The sequence below is a fragment of the Alternaria dauci genome, chromosome 6, assembly GCF_042100115.1.
Source record: "Alternaria dauci strain A2016 chromosome 6, whole genome shotgun sequence".
Lineage (NCBI taxonomy): Eukaryota > Fungi > Ascomycota > Dothideomycetes > Pleosporales > Pleosporaceae > Alternaria > Alternaria dauci.
The window spans coordinates 805,831-823,307 of NC_091277.1; the positions used below are offsets into that span (position 1 = coordinate 805,831).

The 17,477-nt window shown below is 51.0% G+C and overlaps 6 protein-coding genes across 6 annotated transcripts; 3 read left to right on the plus strand and 3 right to left on the minus strand.

Moving 5' to 3' along the window:
• Positions 1-139: 139 nt before the first annotated feature.
• ACET3X_006620 (uncharacterized protein) lies at positions 140-2,041 on the plus strand (the record flags this gene model as incomplete). Its single annotated transcript, XM_069452770.1, has 2 exons — positions 140-480; positions 529-2,041. 2 exons carry the CDS (start codon positions 140-142, stop codon positions 2,039-2,041), a joined length of 1,854 nt encoding a protein of 617 aa, XP_069305388.1.
• A 2,604-nt stretch (positions 2,042-4,645) lies between these two features.
• Positions 4,646-5,545, minus strand: ACET3X_006621 (uncharacterized protein; the record flags this gene model as incomplete). Its single annotated transcript, XM_069452771.1, has 1 exon — positions 4,646-5,545. The coding sequence occupies one exon, from the start codon at positions 5,543-5,545 to the stop codon at positions 4,646-4,648; it is 900 nt and encodes a 299-aa protein (XP_069305389.1).
• A 2,502-nt stretch (positions 5,546-8,047) lies between these two features.
• On the plus strand, positions 8,048-9,052 carry ACET3X_006622 (uncharacterized protein; the record flags this gene model as incomplete). The annotated part of the gene is made up of 4 exons (XM_069452772.1): positions 8,048-8,351; positions 8,405-8,503; positions 8,576-8,948; positions 9,004-9,052. The coding sequence occupies 4 exons, from the start codon at positions 8,048-8,050 to the stop codon at positions 9,050-9,052; spliced, it is 825 nt and encodes a 274-aa protein (XP_069305390.1).
• Positions 9,053-11,724: 2,672 nt separating this feature from the next.
• Positions 11,725-13,241, minus strand: ACET3X_006623 (uncharacterized protein). The gene is made up of 3 exons (XM_069452773.1): positions 13,187-13,241; positions 13,029-13,133; positions 11,725-12,970 (listed from the first exon to the last, which is right to left on the minus strand). The coding sequence occupies exons 1-3, from the start codon at positions 13,223-13,225 to the stop codon at positions 11,984-11,986; spliced, it is 1,131 nt and encodes a 376-aa protein (XP_069305391.1). The 5' UTR covers positions 13,226-13,241; the 3' UTR covers positions 11,725-11,983.
• Positions 13,242-13,378: 137 nt separating this feature from the next.
• On the plus strand, positions 13,379-15,060 carry ACET3X_006624 (uncharacterized protein). The gene is made up of 2 exons (XM_069452774.1): positions 13,379-14,125; positions 14,176-15,060. The coding sequence occupies exons 1-2, from the start codon at positions 13,457-13,459 to the stop codon at positions 14,932-14,934; spliced, it is 1,428 nt and encodes a 475-aa protein (XP_069305392.1). The 5' UTR covers positions 13,379-13,456; the 3' UTR covers positions 14,935-15,060.
• A 1,107-nt stretch (positions 15,061-16,167) lies between these two features.
• On the minus strand, positions 16,168-17,170 carry ACET3X_006625 (uncharacterized protein; the record flags this gene model as incomplete). The annotated part of the gene is made up of 2 exons (XM_069452775.1): positions 16,168-16,944; positions 17,042-17,170. The coding sequence occupies 2 exons, from the start codon at positions 17,168-17,170 to the stop codon at positions 16,168-16,170; spliced, it is 906 nt and encodes a 301-aa protein (XP_069305393.1).
• Positions 17,171-17,477: the final 307 nt, after the last annotated feature.

Below are 17,477 nucleotides of genomic sequence, written 5' to 3' on the forward strand. Positions count from 1 at the left end.
TCGTCCCTTTGCGACCACCTCGGGCTTGGTTACATCGCCATCTCGTACTGTCGTCTCTTCAGTTCTTGTGTCTTTTTTCACGCGTCTAGTACGCAGTCATTCATTACTATCTTCTTCTTCACTTTTCAGCGTCTTGACGATGCGTTTCTCCACACTCACTTCGGCTGCGGCCTTTTTCCAACTGAGCATAGCTGGCTATGTTCTCGAGGACGACTACATGACGGACTTTTACGGGGCCTTTGACTTCTTTACCGGACCCGACCCGACAGAGGGTTTTGTACAGTATGTCGATGAAGCTACGGCAAGACAGACCAACCTTATCAACTCGTCTACCTCGGCGATCTCATGGGGCGTAGACACACAGAACCAGACACCAGAAGGAAGGCCTAGCATTCGTATTGAGAGCAAGAAGACATACGATAGTGGGCTGATCGTGGTGGATGTCGCCCACATGCCCTTTGGCTGTGGTACGTGGCCGGCGTAAGTAGACTCGACTTGATATACAGTTACATAACTGACGCACCATAGCTTCTGGACCACCGGTCCTAACTGGCCAAAGAACGGCGAAATCGACATCATCGAAGGCGTCAACGACCAGACGAACAATGGCATGACCCTTCACACAGGCCCGGGTTGCCAGATTGGCGAAGACACCACCCAGTTTGCCGGTTCGGTAACCACAGGAAACTGCGATGTTGCTGCCGAGGGTCAGTTAAAGAACGCAGGATGCTCCATCGAACACCCATCAACCAAGAGCTACGGTGCAGGCTTGAACGCCATCGGCGGAGGTGTATACGCCACCCAATGGACTGCCGAAGCCATTAGCGTCTACTTCTTCCCACGCGACTCTATCCCGGAAGATGTTCTCGGTGACAGCCCAGATCCCAGTGGCTGGGGTAAGCCAGCTGCCAAGTTCGCCGGTGCTTGCGACATTGAGAACACATTCAAGCAGCAGCAGATCGTTTTTGACACTACGTTTTGTGGACAGTGGGCGGGCAGCGCTAGTGTGTGGAACGCCACGGGCAGTTCTTGCAGCAAGAAGGCATCGACGTGCGAGGAATGGGTACGAGATAACCCAGAGGCTTTTACCGAGGCATACTGGACCGTCAATTCGCTCAAGGTGTACCAAGACGACGGTGGCTACGGCGCTGTCCCTCAGCCCTCCTCTGTGCCCGAGCAGAGCAGTGCTGCTTATATCCCTCAATCTTCTTCAGTGCCCGAGCAGAGTAGTACTGTCTCTGCCCCTCAGTCTTCTTCAGTATCCGAGCAGAGCAGTGCCGCATACGCCCCCCTACCAGTTCCATCGGAGACGCCAGCTGTGTCTTCTGGCCTTCCTGTGGAACCCGGATACCCTGCAGTCCCGACTTCGCTCATCACTCCTTCGGCGTCCGGCATCTTTGCACCAATCCCAACAAGCGAGACACTTTCTGTGGCTCCCTCTGCGATACCCAGTGCCCCAGTCGCATCGCCTCCTGCCGACGACGCTTCTCCCAGCATTCCCCCTGAATCTCCAAGCCCAATCGTTGCACCGACTACACAGGTCAATGCACCAGCTCCGGCACCAACAAACAACGGTCCTATGTCCGGTTTTCAGTGGCCCAAAGCTGGAGCAGGTAGCGGCGATGAACCTTCGAATGAGACGCCGCCTTCGACAACAACTGCCGCGTCGCTTCCTGAGGGTACCAACACTCCGACCCAAAACTCGAGTGGCGCAGTGGCCGCTCCTAGTACAGTGCAAAGCATCGCTCAACCTTCCAGTGTACCCGCTGTATCTCAAGCGCCCGCCGTGCCTGCTCCAGCGCCCACCGACGCTGTCAACGCCCCTCCAGTGGACGCAGTCGTCCCAGCAGACCCCGCCGCTCCTACTGTCACAGATACCGTTCAGGCTGTGCACACAGTTTATGAGACAGTTTATGCCACTGTCACCGCTGATATTCCCGCCGCGACGCCGGCGCCTGCTGCCGCGGCCAGAAATGCACGCATGGCAAGACATGTCAGGGAGCACAGGCAGAGGCTCACGAGGCACCACGCAAGGCACTGAGCGGTGCTTGGCGGACGATGACAATGGTTTGGCTCGTCACACTGGTTGCTGACTTGCTGGTTTGGGTGGTTGGATACGGCGCACATATACCCCGAGTTTCTTTGTATATATCTTTTGAGCATTGGCAGCAATACATTTGGATGATCTGCATATTCTTTGCCCTTGGTCATGGTGATGTTTCGTGCTCTGCTCGCTCTCTGAAGCGGACAGGCGAGCGGTATTTACTACTTCGTTAATGTGATTAATACAAAAGGAAAGTCCAGTCTCCTTGAGACAATGTTCATGGCTGGTCTTTCGTTTTGGTCTCGGACGGAAGTTTGAGAATTCACCCCTCGCGTTCGCTGCACAGCCATCTCTTGCAAAAAGCAGCACTCAAACACCATCTAACTTCGTTGCACGTAGCGAAAACAAACAAGAGCAACCGCAAGAACAGCGAAAAGAGCATGGAAGACACCACACAACCTGGTCCCCGCGGCCACTAAGCATGCTCACTCAGTCTAGGCGCAGGCAAAAAAAGTGCAAAAACAATGTGGACGCTGTGGGAATTGAACCCACGACCTTTCACAAATTACGCAGAAGTATGCGAAGCGAAAATCATACCCCTAGACCAAGCGCCCGCTTAGGTAATCGATGGCAATTTCCACAGCTATGCAACATATATCCCCATTGGCACGACGATTCAAGCCATTGTTGAAAAAGAGCATCATGTGGGGCATGAAGACCACACTTATGGTGGGGTGGAGGTGCAAGATTGGAAGGTGGGGTAGAAGGCATTCTAGCATGCCAGAAGGACACTTTCCAAGGTTGTTGAGCCATTCACTTTTTCCTAAAGGATTAGGCGCTGGAATACTAACAGCATCGTTTCGAGTTGCGACAACATGGACTAGGCATGTGTCTAGGTACTGTAAGTACCCTCCAGGTCCTTTTCCAGTCTTCCATTCATCCTTGGTACTTTCCCTACCTACCTAATCCAAAAGACCTAGTTCTGCAAGTCCAAAGCGTCAAAATGCCTGCTGATGACCATCATTGCGTTCATCCTCGCCTGCTCACTCGATGCGAACTGAACCAAACTCATGTCGTGTACCACAAGCAGACTGAACTTATCGGTGCATATAAAACGTTCCTCGGTAGTGTCTTAGCGCTCACTCATTCCTTCTTGTCGGTCCGCGCTCAAGAACGAGTGGATAAGCGCTGCGGGAGATTCTGAGACGACTGGGAATGCAAATCATCTAAATCAGGCCGTTAGCGCCGTCACAAATCGTTTCATCGCCTTACCCACCTATAGGTAGTTGACATTGTTGGAGAGGTACTGTTGGGCGCAACGAGGTGTAGACATTAGGCGCTCTACATGGGCCTCTTTGGGCGGCTATTGAGAAAGCGTTCACGCAAGATCGTACCTGACGCTACATAAAATGCAAACATATAAATGTCTATTCAACCCAGTGTCTTCTGTCCAACACATTGATCAAAACCTCTCCCAGTAACACAATTTTGCTGCCTTGATTGCTTCTTGTCCGACCGTAAAGCTTGTCCTATCCATAATCGCACCGTTCTCGAATACGCCAAACGCAACGTGGTTATACGCCATACTCTCTACGAAAGAGCCCACCCTCCTACCTCACTGAGTTTTCCGGAGAAGAACCAAAGCAACGCCACCAGAACTACAGTCCCACGTGCAGTCACTGGTCAGCACGATGACCGGAAATGCCGTCCTTTTGATGGTATTACGCCCGAAAGACGAATACCACAAGAAATATGTCATCTTCATAGCGTCGCCCCAGGCTCGCGCACTCAAGGAGCCGTATCTTGAGCTCCCAAAGGGAGTACCCGACGCTTCAGGGAGAATGACTGGAACAGTAGTGGAGAAGATGTCGCAGGAATTGAGCCTCAAGGCCCGCAAAGAGGAGCTCATCAACCTTACATCATTGGTGATACAATACCCACACTGCAGACAAGATCGGCATCCAGACTCGGTGATCAAACCAGCATACATTGACCCGCACAGGCCTGTAATGCTATGGGAAAAGGCCTTTGACAGGAAGGAGATCGAGAACCTCCTCGGCAGGTTCGGAGAGCAAGGGGTGCTTAGCGCGAAAAGTGATTTTCGAGTACTGGACTATTCCAACTTGTGGAAGGCGGGTAAGAGCAACGCGGAGCTCATGTCTGCTTGGGCGATGTACGAAAATTTGAACTCTAAAGGAGTTTTGGAGCAGCAGATACGAAACGTGAGGATTGGATGAGGCGTTAGTCGTCAAAGTAGATACACAACTTGTACATATCCCGACGTCCCTGGATATAATATAAGTGCTTGTATGAATTTCAGATCATCGAATATGAGGTGCAATGTCCGATCTGACCAAACTCTTTCGCCAGTCGAGCAAGCTAGTTGTTGGGATGGCTTTGGGAAGGGTTGATCAATGAAGCTTCAAAGCCTTCCTAGAATAACACGTTAGTAGGTATACAGTTGTCAGAAGTCCTAAGCCTTGGAAAGAATGAGATGAGGATGCAAAAGTTATTCCATAATGACATACACTGAACACTTCACCATCCTTTACTAAAGATGCCTATCGAAATCGGCCTTCTTGCACACTGATAAAACCCCAATCAGCATAAGCATATGATCTCATTTGTGGTTTCTTCTTTCAACGCATTGTGTTCATGTTCGTTCGGAAAGGCACTCAGCTTCGCAATACCAACGCGTCGAAACGCCCGGTACCGTCCTTCCTTCCGCCCGTTTCCACTTGAAGTGAAGGAAATCGAGCCTTCGTATTTGAGTAACAGGCACAAGAGATCTCTATCCTCCTTCTTCTCCGTTCGCTCTCCGTATGCAGCTGGCATGCAATACATTTGCACGTCAGCACGAAAGATTTCCACGTCGGAGTCTGGAGCGTCGAGATATATGTTCGCATACTCTTTCGGTCGTTTGGGTGGAGGCTCAATCTTGAGGCGCCAGGCGAATGGTGACTGAAGCCACACTGGTAATTTGTACAATTCTATACGGCGGAGGTGGCGTGGTGCGAGAAGTAGTCGGCCTCCGGTGACCATCCCAAAGGGGTTCTCTGGGTCAGCTAGTTCGATGCTGTAGTCTACTGCCTTGAAGAGCAACTCTCCAGCGGTGTCTGATGACGACCTGTAATCCGTGACATCATTGTAGGTGATGCCATGTGGACTGTCAATTGACGCCCATGAAAACGAAGGTCCACTGTCTGTGTGACGTTGGGCGGGGTTGTCGAAGACGCCGTTGCCTTTGTAAACATCATTGACGCTCCAGAGTAACTGGCTTTCGAGACAAGTACCCCATAATCCGGCAAAGTATTGCGGTCTGGGTTCCAGTTTGAACAAGGACTCCTGGAACAGCCTTGCGACGCCACTTAGAGCAATGAGCTTGTCCTCGAACTTGGTAAGCTGCATCCGAGAGTACGTCTCAACGACCATTTTCCACAGTTCGTAGGTATACAAGTCTCGTAAGTGCAGATCTGGGTCCGGCCTGCCCTGCAATCGCATGTCTCGCAACGTAAGCCCAATGGCGGGCGTCAAAGGCTTTAGACGCCTCGTCTGTGAAACATTCAGCTGCTCATCAGAATGCTCCTCGCTACTTTGGAATTCACAGCACTCCCATGCAAGCTGATTGTAGCCAAAGTGTATAACTCGTGGCGCTAGCAGGCGCTCCTGGAATACCCAGGCTCGTCGGTTGACAGGGGCTAGTTGCACCAGATTGTCCCAAGCGGCAGTTTCAATCAGCGTGCATCTTGTATAAGCATCGAGCTCTGCCATACGAGGATTTTTCGATACAAAAGAATCGTGATTGGGGTAGTAGACATTGACATTATTTTCCCAGAGGTTCTTCGGACGCTGATCGAAGAACAGCCCCTCGTTTCCATTAGATGATGCGGTTGCGGAGATGTTCAGAAAACCCTTTTGATACACAGTCCCCATGTATCGGCTTTGCTCGAGCCAATCTTGCATTTGGTCCGCCGTATCCGAGAGGGGTTGTCGTGTACAAAGCGAGTCGATCCATATAAAACCAACCTTGTCTAGGCGCGAGGCGAACATAACAGCATCTCGGAAAGTCTTTGGCAGCTCTTGCAGTCTGATGCCTTCTGTCTTGAAACGGTTCTCGGTTAGACATGTCAGCCTCAAAGGCATCACGCCAGGCTTTGAGGTGCCCCAGCAATGGCTCAACGTAACATAGCGGTCGTCCTGGCGCTTTGATCTGACACGATGCCTTCTACTGTTACTTGTCCGTAGACCTGGACACTCTGCTGACTCCACCAAACGAATCCTTGCGTTGTCCGGGTCTTCTGGATTAACGCGCAGCTCGTGCAAGTCCAGCAGGCGACGAGGATACCATCTCTCGTTAGATATCTCCCAAGACTTTGCGCATTTGCATGTCGCCATCCACGTCCATGCCGTCTCTAGGACGTTATGTGACATTTCCCGGCGAGAAGCTACACGAGCTCTAGGGTCTGCACTTGTTTGTAAAGCCTCGTTTGAGCAGTCGGGGTGGTCATACCATTCTTCTTCAAGAAAAATTTACATTTGCGATCCTCTCTAATATCGAATCCCAAAACAAATTCGTATGCCTTCGAAGAATCTCGCATCTGAGCTTCCTTCCAAAGGGTGGCTCGAATGGCCACAAATTGATCTCTCGAAAGGTCAATATCCTGGCGGAGCATTTGGGCCAAGCGTGCGCAGATTGGACAATGCATGCTGATCGATTGTCGAAGCGTCCGTGTGGATTTATGATGTTCAAAGACAAAGTCCATGGAGCCATTGAAGGTTAGTCCCGCCCGTCGGGTGAGCATGTCAGTGCACACGTCGCAAAGCATGCTGAAGGATGTTGTAAAGAGTTTGTTGAGATGATGTGTGCAGGCGGTCTTCGTCTGGGGGGTTCAAATACGAAATGCGCCGCCCTTTACACAAGTCTGGATTCGCCGGGATTGTCGCTGATGTCGGTTTGTACGCGCCCTGGTGGATATGGTCTGGGGTGCGAGTTATACCTAGGTATCCGTTGTAGCGCTTTGCAGCTCCAGTGGGGAGGAAGAACCCGCGCGGCTCTGCCTGGTCGGCGCTTCGCCCTCGCAGCTTGGACCTGTACACCTATAGTGCATGGTCTAACATGAACGCATCTCAGGTATTGTTTGCGTATAAGTGCATCTTCTGGATGGCTTTGGAGAAGCTTAGATTTGACATCGACGTGCGGAATTTGAGCGTGCCTAGGTAGAGACGCAGCAAAGGTATACGATGTCGTCCGCCTCATCAACCTACCATCGCAGAGTCGTGTGCATGTCTAGGGTGAGCTTCTGCCCAATTCCAGGTACAAACAAACGAGCTTCTGCATGGCGCGAGATCTCGTTTGACCCGCACCGACCCGAAGCCCACCCGCGCACAGCTCACCCTGGCGCACCACCGCCTAGCTCGCACCACTTGACCACGCAGTGTGCCAAGCCACCCTGTCTATAAAACCCAGCGCGGTTCGGGCCGCTGATTTACCTGCTTTCTTCTTTTGGATTTTATACTTACCTTCTTGCGATTACCCAGCTCAAAGATTGGGTTAATCTGGGCGTCTGGTCTGCATTGCACAGCGCAGCACTCACGAGCTTCCTTCGGGGATCTCGGCGGGGCAATTTTTGCTGGTCGCACATGTGTGCTGCTTTTTCATTGACGACATCGCTTCATGTGGTGTCTCAAGCGGTGTAATGGAAGGCAAGAGATGTTAGTTTTGATTCGATCCTCCAAGGCTTACTCGTGCATACTCATGCTTACGCCTCGGCACGACAATGCTATGTTACATGTTTATCGAACAGCTCAGCATGAGGCTCTTGAGGAAGAAAGGGTGGCGAGAGATCCAAGAGAATCATTGTGGTATCATCTGTCACCCGTGAGAGGACTCGACTGTCAACAAATCCTACTTATAGCCCCGGTTTCTGCTGGGTGACAGCAATCACTCTTCAGAGAAAAAAATCAGTTGTCACATACCTTTTCAGATAATACCAGTCGATCACGATGGCGGCCAAAGCGAACTCTGGTCAGATCAACAGTGCGCCTTCGGTCAAGGAACGCATCGAAGCTCTATACAACCACAGTAGACTCTTCGAGATGATTGCCAATTGTCCACAAATTGGAATCTACAGGATTTTCAGTAGGGAACTCGCGCTATGTCTTGCGCACATGGAAGGCGAGGTTTACCAATGTGGAAGAGCAGTCGAAGACTTCCTACAAAAGAATGCACAACGCGAGGGATCCACGCCGTCTGAGGCTGAGTACAAGAGAATAATGAATGACCTGGCCAATACACTGCTGCTTTATGGTATGTATATCGGTGTGCCATAGTTCCTCACCAACGGCTGATGGTATTGGCAGGACGTGTCTTCGAGATGTCGCAGAAGATGAGCTCGTCAACGCCGTCTTCGAAGACATCCATGAACAGATACCGCATTAACAGTCTTGTTGATAGAGGTGGTATGCGCGGTGCAAACTAGGAGATGGCTTCGATGTATGGCCAGGAGGGCGATCATATCCCGTACGATCTAGCCGTGTTGGAGGACGAAGGTCTTTCGCCGATGGCGCTCTTCATCCGTGAATGGATCTTGAATCCTCTGGTCGATTTTATCGCTTCGCCTTCACAGGACCTTTTGATGAGACTTCCGGTGTACAGGCGCAGATATCAAGAGAGGGAAAGGGACAACAATGGTCGGATTATCAACAGCAAGACAGTATCAGCCGCTGCAAATGCGTCCGTATCCGTGTTGGCGATACTGATTCTCATTGCCCCGATTGCTACCTTCAGTGTTATGAAAGAGCAGTCACTTCGAATCATGATTATGCCACTGTTCTGTCTACTCCTGGCCGCGTCAGCACAGCTCATGGGATCAGACGCAATGCCTTCGTACACAATTGTAATCGGGTAAGGACGCACAATCATCATTCACACTTGGTAACAAATACTGACGGACCGAAAGGTACTTCCAGGCAATGGTCTTTTTCATAGGTCCTCCGAACGATGTATAACAAAATGTAACATTGTAGTTGTTCGTCGACGACGCCGAGTACCTGTTTCCTTCACCGCCAGTTGGAGCTAAGACCAAAATGGAGCGCCATGTCCTCCTGTCAACACTACGAGTCATGCCCCATGTAACAGATTCAAAATACCATCAGCTACTAGTGCGAGCATCAGAATTTCATACTAGAATGCTCACTATGGACTTACGTATCTGCCTCACAGCTCAATATTAAAGATTCAGGTCATATACTAATGTAAGCTTTACAGCTCCATCGCTGATCCAGTGCGACATTTCCGATGACCGCTACCACGAGATCGATTCCCAGTACCGACTGGAGACGACTCGTCGTGGTTTCCATCACGAGCGGCTTCGATGTAGCGGAGTGTCATCCACAGCGTCGCCATGTCGACAGGGTTTTCTAGGTAAGGATAGGAGTCGAACAGACAGTGTTTCGGGTGAACCAGAATGTGAACCCGCCTCATTTCTTATCGAATTTCATTGCAAGGCTGGCTTTTGTTGCCTGCCTTGCCCATCGATCGTACTTATTACCCCTCAGCCACATCGTCGCTTAGGGGCCAGTCCCACTGTCCAAATTCACATATCATACAACGATTACAACACCGGCTCACCCAGAAGAACACGTAAAGGGTTGCTGTTTCCCATAACTCAAGCTCTACCTCACCTCACATCCAACAGAGGAAGATTGGACACGCCCTTCTTGCGCTCTACAAACACCATGCCAGCAGGTAATAAACGTACGAGACTCGTGATCTTGAACAAAGATCTGAGAGATGATAGTATGAACCCTTTTCATAGAGAGAAGACTGTATATGGGCTGACTGCGTCATAGAGAAAGAAATTGCTTCGCTGTCTTCATCTACAGGTCAGAATCCCGGCCCTCCGTTACCTAGGAGCGAACACGACGAGGAGAACGAGCACGACAAGAACGAACCCACCGGTGATAAGACAAATCTGAAGCACTGATCTGTGCTCTCGAGTAACAGAGCACGTCGGGTGACTCAGATACCACGTTGCTCTTCCCAGTCAGCGGCATCGCCATGGGTGCAGCTTCATGACGCGTCGCACACTTGGTCGTTTTTACGCACAAACACACACACACACACACACACACACACACACACACACACACACACACACACACACACACACACACACACACACACACACACATAATAGACCTTACATCGAAGGTACAATTATCAGAGAGGAGGGACACACCATACTAGGGCGTACTGCTGGTCTTGTCTTACGAATGTAAGATGTGGCAGGTATCTTGCTCCTTGATTATGTAGCTATCTGCTTCCAACGATTTGCTTCACAAGATACGGGTGCTAGTTTATACTGCTCCTGTGAAATTCTCTTTGATGTTCTTGCAACCCGTGCAGTTCCGTAGGCGTAAAGCAAGGTTTACTCATTACCATGAAGAATACCAACCTGCGGCCAACGCTTGTCGCTTGCTACTCAATTTGCAAGTCATAGTAAGGCTAGACCATTGCTGTATGCATACATCTCCTATAAGATCGTGTAGCGCTTTCATCCCTCGTACGCGTATGTCATCTGATCTTCCAAGTCCTCAACGTCGCAACACACGATGTCAACGATGCATAGCCTAGCTCCGAAATACTTAGACAGTATCCTATGCACGTTATACAAGGGGGAGATCAAACGCTTCCCTGAAGTTGCTTACGTAGAGTGTTTGATGTTTTCCCTAACATGGCGTGTAGAGACTCCTGTGGCCACTAGGTAGATCCTTTTCGTATTTCAGGACGATGCGTCCGTCAGCGATACCATCACATTGACTGACAGTATGGCCCTATTGCTCATCCAGTCCAGCTTTGGAGCCAGACGTAGCGCTACATCCACGCTATACAATCGCCCACTTAACGTTTGTATGTGGACTGTCCCCATATCGGCTCAGATCGACCGAAAAGGGCAGGTTTCATTGGGTTGTGTAGTATGCCGTTTAACGTTGGGAAGAGTACGCGTCGCTAGCCTCCAGATGGATAAATGTCTTTCGAGAATCTAGAAACATGATTGCAAGACGCGTTAGCCCTTGTTGAGGAGAGGATCGGGATATGTGAATGGAGGCGGTATAACAAGGCAGTTATCCGCCCCCTAGAATGGGCTGCCGTAAAGCTTCGAAGATTTCAAGGTCTGACCTAGATACGCTTGCCTGTGTGATGTAGAAGTAATTGTTTTGGGTTCTTGGGGGCCAGATTGGCCATCGCAAGAGTGTCGTCAGCAACTACAGACGATGTGATGTTTGTGTTAGTGCTCGAAAGCGATTGAAGGGAGTAGTTAGAGTTATGATGGTAAGACACAAGTGAAGAGATAGCAAAAGAGGCTAAATTTTGCGATGGCTGGATGAGTTTGGGGCTTTGGGGGCGCGTTATGGGGAGATGAGCGAGCACTGACCTTACGCCCAGGGCGCTAAGCGGTGAAGGACGACGGAGTGACAAGAACATCCGCATGCGATAGTGAGCCTATTACATTCTCGCCTCTGCGGATCGGATCAGTAAGAAGTTTTGTGTTTTGTCAATAGCGATGGGTGGTTGCTACTCATAGGAATAGGGATGGCACCTATGTAACCGCGATTACCTAGGTAGTGTTAAGAGGGATACGTATGCCAGCACTACTTCGTTTTCCTGGGTACAACTTATTGAGAGGAGCATTTGTCAGTCTCACACGTGGTGGCTGGCACAGGAAGTGGCATGTTTGAAGGCTAGACGAATGCATAGTATGTCCATCTGTTGAACCCCTCAATGCATGCTCATAGGCAGTGTGACAAATAGCCCGATCGGTGAAGAAAAAAACTCGCTCCGTGATATCGTAGAATTTTTGAAACCCACCACCGTAATGCCCTAAAACGCCGTTGCAATGCAAACTCTTCCACCCATCGAGATCCAATAGAGGTGCTCTATTTCTGCATCTCATCCAACCCCCTCTTGATTCTCTGGCACTTGATCTTAAGAAGTTTAACACTCTCCAAGAACAGCTCGTCACTTTCCCACTGTCCTGTGCTCTCCACCTTGAAGATGAAGTGATCCCGTATCCTACCTAGCTTCACCTTGTCCTTGAACTCGGGATGCCTTAGGCACTCTCTGCTAACAGTGTCGTTCATAGCGTTCTCGACTACAGCTTTTGGCTCGCCTTCCTTGCCTTCTAGCTCAGCGTGTTTCTGGGCGTCTTCAGAGGTGACTTTGTCGAGCCTAATCACCCCGCGGGGGAAGCAGCGAGCGAACTTCTTGGCGTCTGCGCCGATGATAGGCTTCGTGATATCGATGGTAGGCATGAGGCGGTACGAAGCCGTCGCTACGGGCGAGAACTTGGCGTGATCTTGTCCGATGCCCTTGATGGCGTGCATACTCAGGGCTATGCTCTGTCCAGGTCTCATCTTGGCGATTAGGATATCCGGGTTCGTAGATCGGATCTCTTTTCCTTCGCTGTGCGCAAACACGTCCTTCTGGCGACCATGGGGCTCAAAGACAATATCTTTAGCGTAGACATTGTGGCCGACGTAGAGCTTGTCGGGGTCGGTCTCTCCGGCTACTGCTCGTTGAAGACCGCCGTCTTGCCATTTGCACTCCACGTCCAACCGTAGTACTACAGTGTTATAGTCGGCAGGTGTTCCTGAGCCTGCGTCGTCGTCTGTAGGCTTCTTGTACCATTTCATCCAGCGTAGACCCTCGCGGTCGCCGCACAAGGGGATTAGACCGAGGCGGTGGGCGAGTACCTCGTCTTGGATGATGGATGTGTTTTGGTAAATGAAGACGTCTTCTATGGCGAGGGTAGGGATTTCGGAGAGGAGAATGCGGCGAAAGGCGTTGGCGACCGAGGTGTCAATACCAGTGAGGGAGAATTCAGTGTCGTTGGGCGAGTGCTTGTGGAAGGTGACGTTGAAGTTCTGGGCTTGTGGTCAGCATACAGTCGAGTATGTAGGGCAGTTTTATGGTCGCACATACACGCTTGAAGTGTTCCAGGTCCCATTCATGGTTCTCGCCAGGCCAGTGTCCTGGGAAGTCGGTAGACTGCTGGTTGGTGACGGTCTCTGGACCCACGCCAAGCGTCTAGTCGTTGCATTAGCGAGAAACAAATGGTTTATTCCAGGTCGCGTAAGTACCTTGCGCTTCATGAGCTCCTGTGCACTCGGTGTCGACATGGTTGCGGTGTTGGGGTCAAGTTTGGTGTGCTCGGTGGGGAGCACTTTCCATGTTCACAAAAAGTTCGAGGAAGGCGCCGGCGCGCCAAGACCCACCCAGCCAATGGCGGTAGGCTCAATCTGGTAGCATCATCGATATGAGGAAAGCTCCCCTCCAACGCCACGACCGCCCTCTCCACTCTACACGCCCATTGAGGCCCATATATCGACGCAGGGAGAGATCCAACCACCATGCCCGTCTCCTTTGCGCGTCTGGCCGGCCCCGCGGCGAAGCGAGTGTGCCTCCACGCCTCCCGACCCCAGCTCCGAACCGCAATCCCTTCACGACCCATTGCGCGATGCCTGTCGACCACATTCCCTCGCCGGTACGCTGAAGTCGAAGAGAGCCAGCGGACACGCCTGGTGCCGACGGATTCCAACTTTGGTGGCGTTGCACCGGCCGAGACGGCCCAGGAAACGAGGGCCGAGGAGGACGACCATGTAGACACCAGGAAGATCCGGCATTACACCGTCAACTTCGGGCCCCAGCATCCCGCTGCCCACGGCGTGTTGCGCTTGATTCTCGAGTTGAACGGAGAGGAGATTGTGCGCGCCGACCCGCACGTTGGACTGCTGCACAGAGGAACAGAGAAGCTCATCGAGTACCGCACATACCTCCAGGCCCTGCCCTACTTTGACCGGCTCGACTATGTCTCCATGATGACCAACGAGCAGTGCTTCTCGCTGGCTGTCGAGAAGCTACTGAACATCGACATCCCGATCCGTGCCAAGTACATCCGTACCATGTTCGGCGAAATCACCCGCATTCTGAACCATCTCATGTCGGTTTTGTCCCACGCCATGGATGTTGGTGCTCTGACGCCTTTCTTGTGGGGTTTCGAGGAGCGTGAGAAGCTCATGGTGAGTCGTGCATGGTCACACTATACATCACGCTTGCTGATTACATGCAGGAATTCTACGAACGTGTTTCCGGTGCCCGTCTCCACGCCGCGTACGTCCGCCCTGGTGGCGTGTCACAAGATCTTCCCCTCGGTCTGCTCGACGACATCTACCAATGGGCTACCCAATTTGGTGACCGCATCGACGAGACTGAGGAGATGTTGACAGACAACCGTATCTGGATTGGCCGTACAAAGGGTGTGGGTGTCGTCTCAGCTGCTGACGCCATCAACTACTCCTTCTCCGGTGTTATGCTTCGAGGATCTGGTGTTCCCTGGGATGTCCGCAAGTCGCAGCCATACGACGCCTACGACAGGGTTGAGTTTGATGTCCCAGTTGGCGTCAACGGTGACTGCTATGACCGTTACCTCTGCCGTATGGAGGAGTTCCGTCAGTCGCTTCGCATCATCCACCAATGCTTAAACGACATGCCAGCTGGCCCCGTCAAGGTCGAAGACTACAAGATCGCGCCACCACCACGTGCTGCCATGAAGGAGAACATGGAGGCGCTTATCCACCACTTCCTGCTCTTCAGCAAAGGCTACACCGTTCCACCTGGTGAGACATATAGCGCCATTGAGGCGCCCAAGGGAGAGATGGGTGTCTTCTTGGTCTCAGATGGTAGCGAGAGGCCGTACAGGTGCAAGATCAGGGCACCTGGATTCGCACACTTGGCCTGCATGGACCAAATCTCAAGAGGCCATTTGCTCGCAGATGCCGTCGCCATTATCGGGACGATGGATCTGGTATTCGGCGAAGTCGATCGTTAAATTGCGGTAGAAGCAAGAGGTAGAAAGGCGGTTAAATTCTGTTCTGAACCGAGCGGGAGTCGCAGGTGGTAGGTGACCAATTGTACATATGGCACTTTGACAATTTCTTGAAATTCAATGACATGAGTATGTATTTCATGTCTTTATATCCGTGCGTCCATGATAGAAAATTACTTAGAAAAAACAGTATTCATGAAAGAAATTGTTACGAGTTGCGTCAGACCATGCTCCTCCTGCTCACTCTACGATCCCATACAAAAAATAAATCGAACATCTCTGTAGTTGTCTAAGTATGGTGTTGCTATGTAAGAGAATGATTACAACTCCCGCTGTAGTTGCCTGGGTAGTATATTGCTATACGAAGAAGAGGTTAGACGCTTCCAAATATTGCCTAGGTAGGTCATTGCTACTAAGAGAAAGATTATATGCTCCCCTGTAGCTACCTTGGTAGGGTATTTAATTATTCCAAGGTTCTCTTGTCTGGCGTGCTGCGGCGAACTGCTGCCTGCATCATTGTACACGTGACATCGACATGAAAGCGAGTATATAGGCTGATACATAGTGTCGTGCCGTATCCAGTATAGAACGAATGTTACTCGCGACTGTGGGTGACAGGTAGAGGACTAAACACATCAAGTTGCTACCTTTCATAACATTCCTCATGTAGCTCCCTATGTTAGTTCACACTCAACATACAATTCGTAGCCTCGGACACTTCCTATAGCCCTTCCTGTAGACGTGTCGATTATCGTAGCAATATCTCTGTCTCGACCAAAACTTGTCTAGTTCAATATCAGTAACCTTGGTCTACTGCAAAATCTAGCATAGTCCTTGCTTTCATTTACATCGTTACATGCGCATCTATAAAGATTAAGAGGATGGCATTACGCGGCATACATTCCATACATACAGGGGATTTTAGAGCAACATGCAGTGTAGAAGAGAAAACTTGTTTATACTAATACAAATAGAAGTTCGTAGCCAAGGCGTGGATATACAGAAATCGTCGCTTTACAAAGAGAGCCAACCAAAAGATTCTAAACCGGGGTATACGAGACGTCATCCTCCTCGGACACCTTGCTAAATAAACACAAAAGCAAGTCGTATGGGGCATGTGCATCGTTACTGATCCTGGGGGTGAAAAACCCCCTTTGTGCGTTCGTCATCCGTGTCTTGATTGTCGTGTACGTGGGTTATGGAGAGCGTTCCACACAAATTTAGCTGCACCGTTTATTAGAGATCTGCCAGTGCATCGTTGCACAGCTTCCGCACGCTCTCAGGATCAAAACGTGGTCGGAATGTCACGTTCCTCCTCTTCTCTCGTAGGTTTTCCCTCTCCTCCTCCTCTGACAGCGGGCTACTCTTCGAATCCCTAAACCACGACTTTGTGGGTGAGGGCGAAGGCGTTGGAAAGGCAAATCGGACAGCCCGTACACCAGTAGTTTCTTTTAGAGCTTGCACACTAGCAAGATGGCCCTCTACCAGACGGACGAAAGCGGGGGTGCCATTCGGAAGCCGGACCCCTGGTTTCGATCGCACCCGCTCAGTTGATAACGGGGATAGAACACTCTGGTTGCCAAAGTACGGGGACAGGGTTTTGGGCTCAGCAGGCGCACTCCAATTCGCATCTGTTCCTGGTGGTGATGGAAAGCGGAAATTCCTAAGCGCAAGATCTGGGTCCTGCTCCAAGTCAAAGGCGTAGGAACTCGTGCTTGAGGTCGAGCTGCGATAACTGCTAGTGGAGTCGAAAGATCTCGTCCTAGATGATCGCCGGAACCAAGCCTGCTCGTGTGGAATGGTGGCCGAGTCTGGAGTCATGGGTTGCTCATCGTCCACGGTCGGTGCAGTAGAGGACGGCAAGGGAGGTGTAAGAGCAGCGATAGTCTCTTTGTAATACTTCTCCGCTGCATTCAGTTCTTTACGGCGGGTTTTAAGAGTCGCTTCTCTTGCCAGTGTGTCGTGAGAGAGTGCAATGTAGAAGTTCAAGTAAGCGGTGTGTAGAGGATGAACCTGTTGGTGGTCAGCTCTTGCTTCCCAGATTTCACGCCTGTCTCAGCCAGCCTCCAATTCATGGCAGGTGGACGGTGTCATGTGCATCGCCACGTACCTTGTCGTCGACTTCGCCCAGCAGATGCTCTCCAAGATTTGCGCACTGCATGTAGCGCCGACTTGTGTATAGATCTTTGAGAACTTTCATCTTCTCCTTCAATGTATTAATTCTAGCCTGCGCCAACATATTGCTCAAGCGGTTGAAGTTGTCGGCCGTAGAGAGTTGGCCCAGATCAAAATTTAGGAATGCGCAGAGAGAATGGTGTTGTTGCGAACGTGCGCTTGAACGAGATGTGGTTAGGATAGAAGCAGGAAGGGAAAAGGGATGTGAAGCCAGCTTCAGGGTCGAGGTGTTGAGGCTGTCGATGTGGGTAGATGCCAGCTCTGCGAAAACGGCTACCGGAGCACTCTGTGAAGAATCATGCGAACGACAATAAAAGCAATGCGAAGGCCCACAATAGAGCGTATTATATGGCGCCTGAGGCCCTGACGTA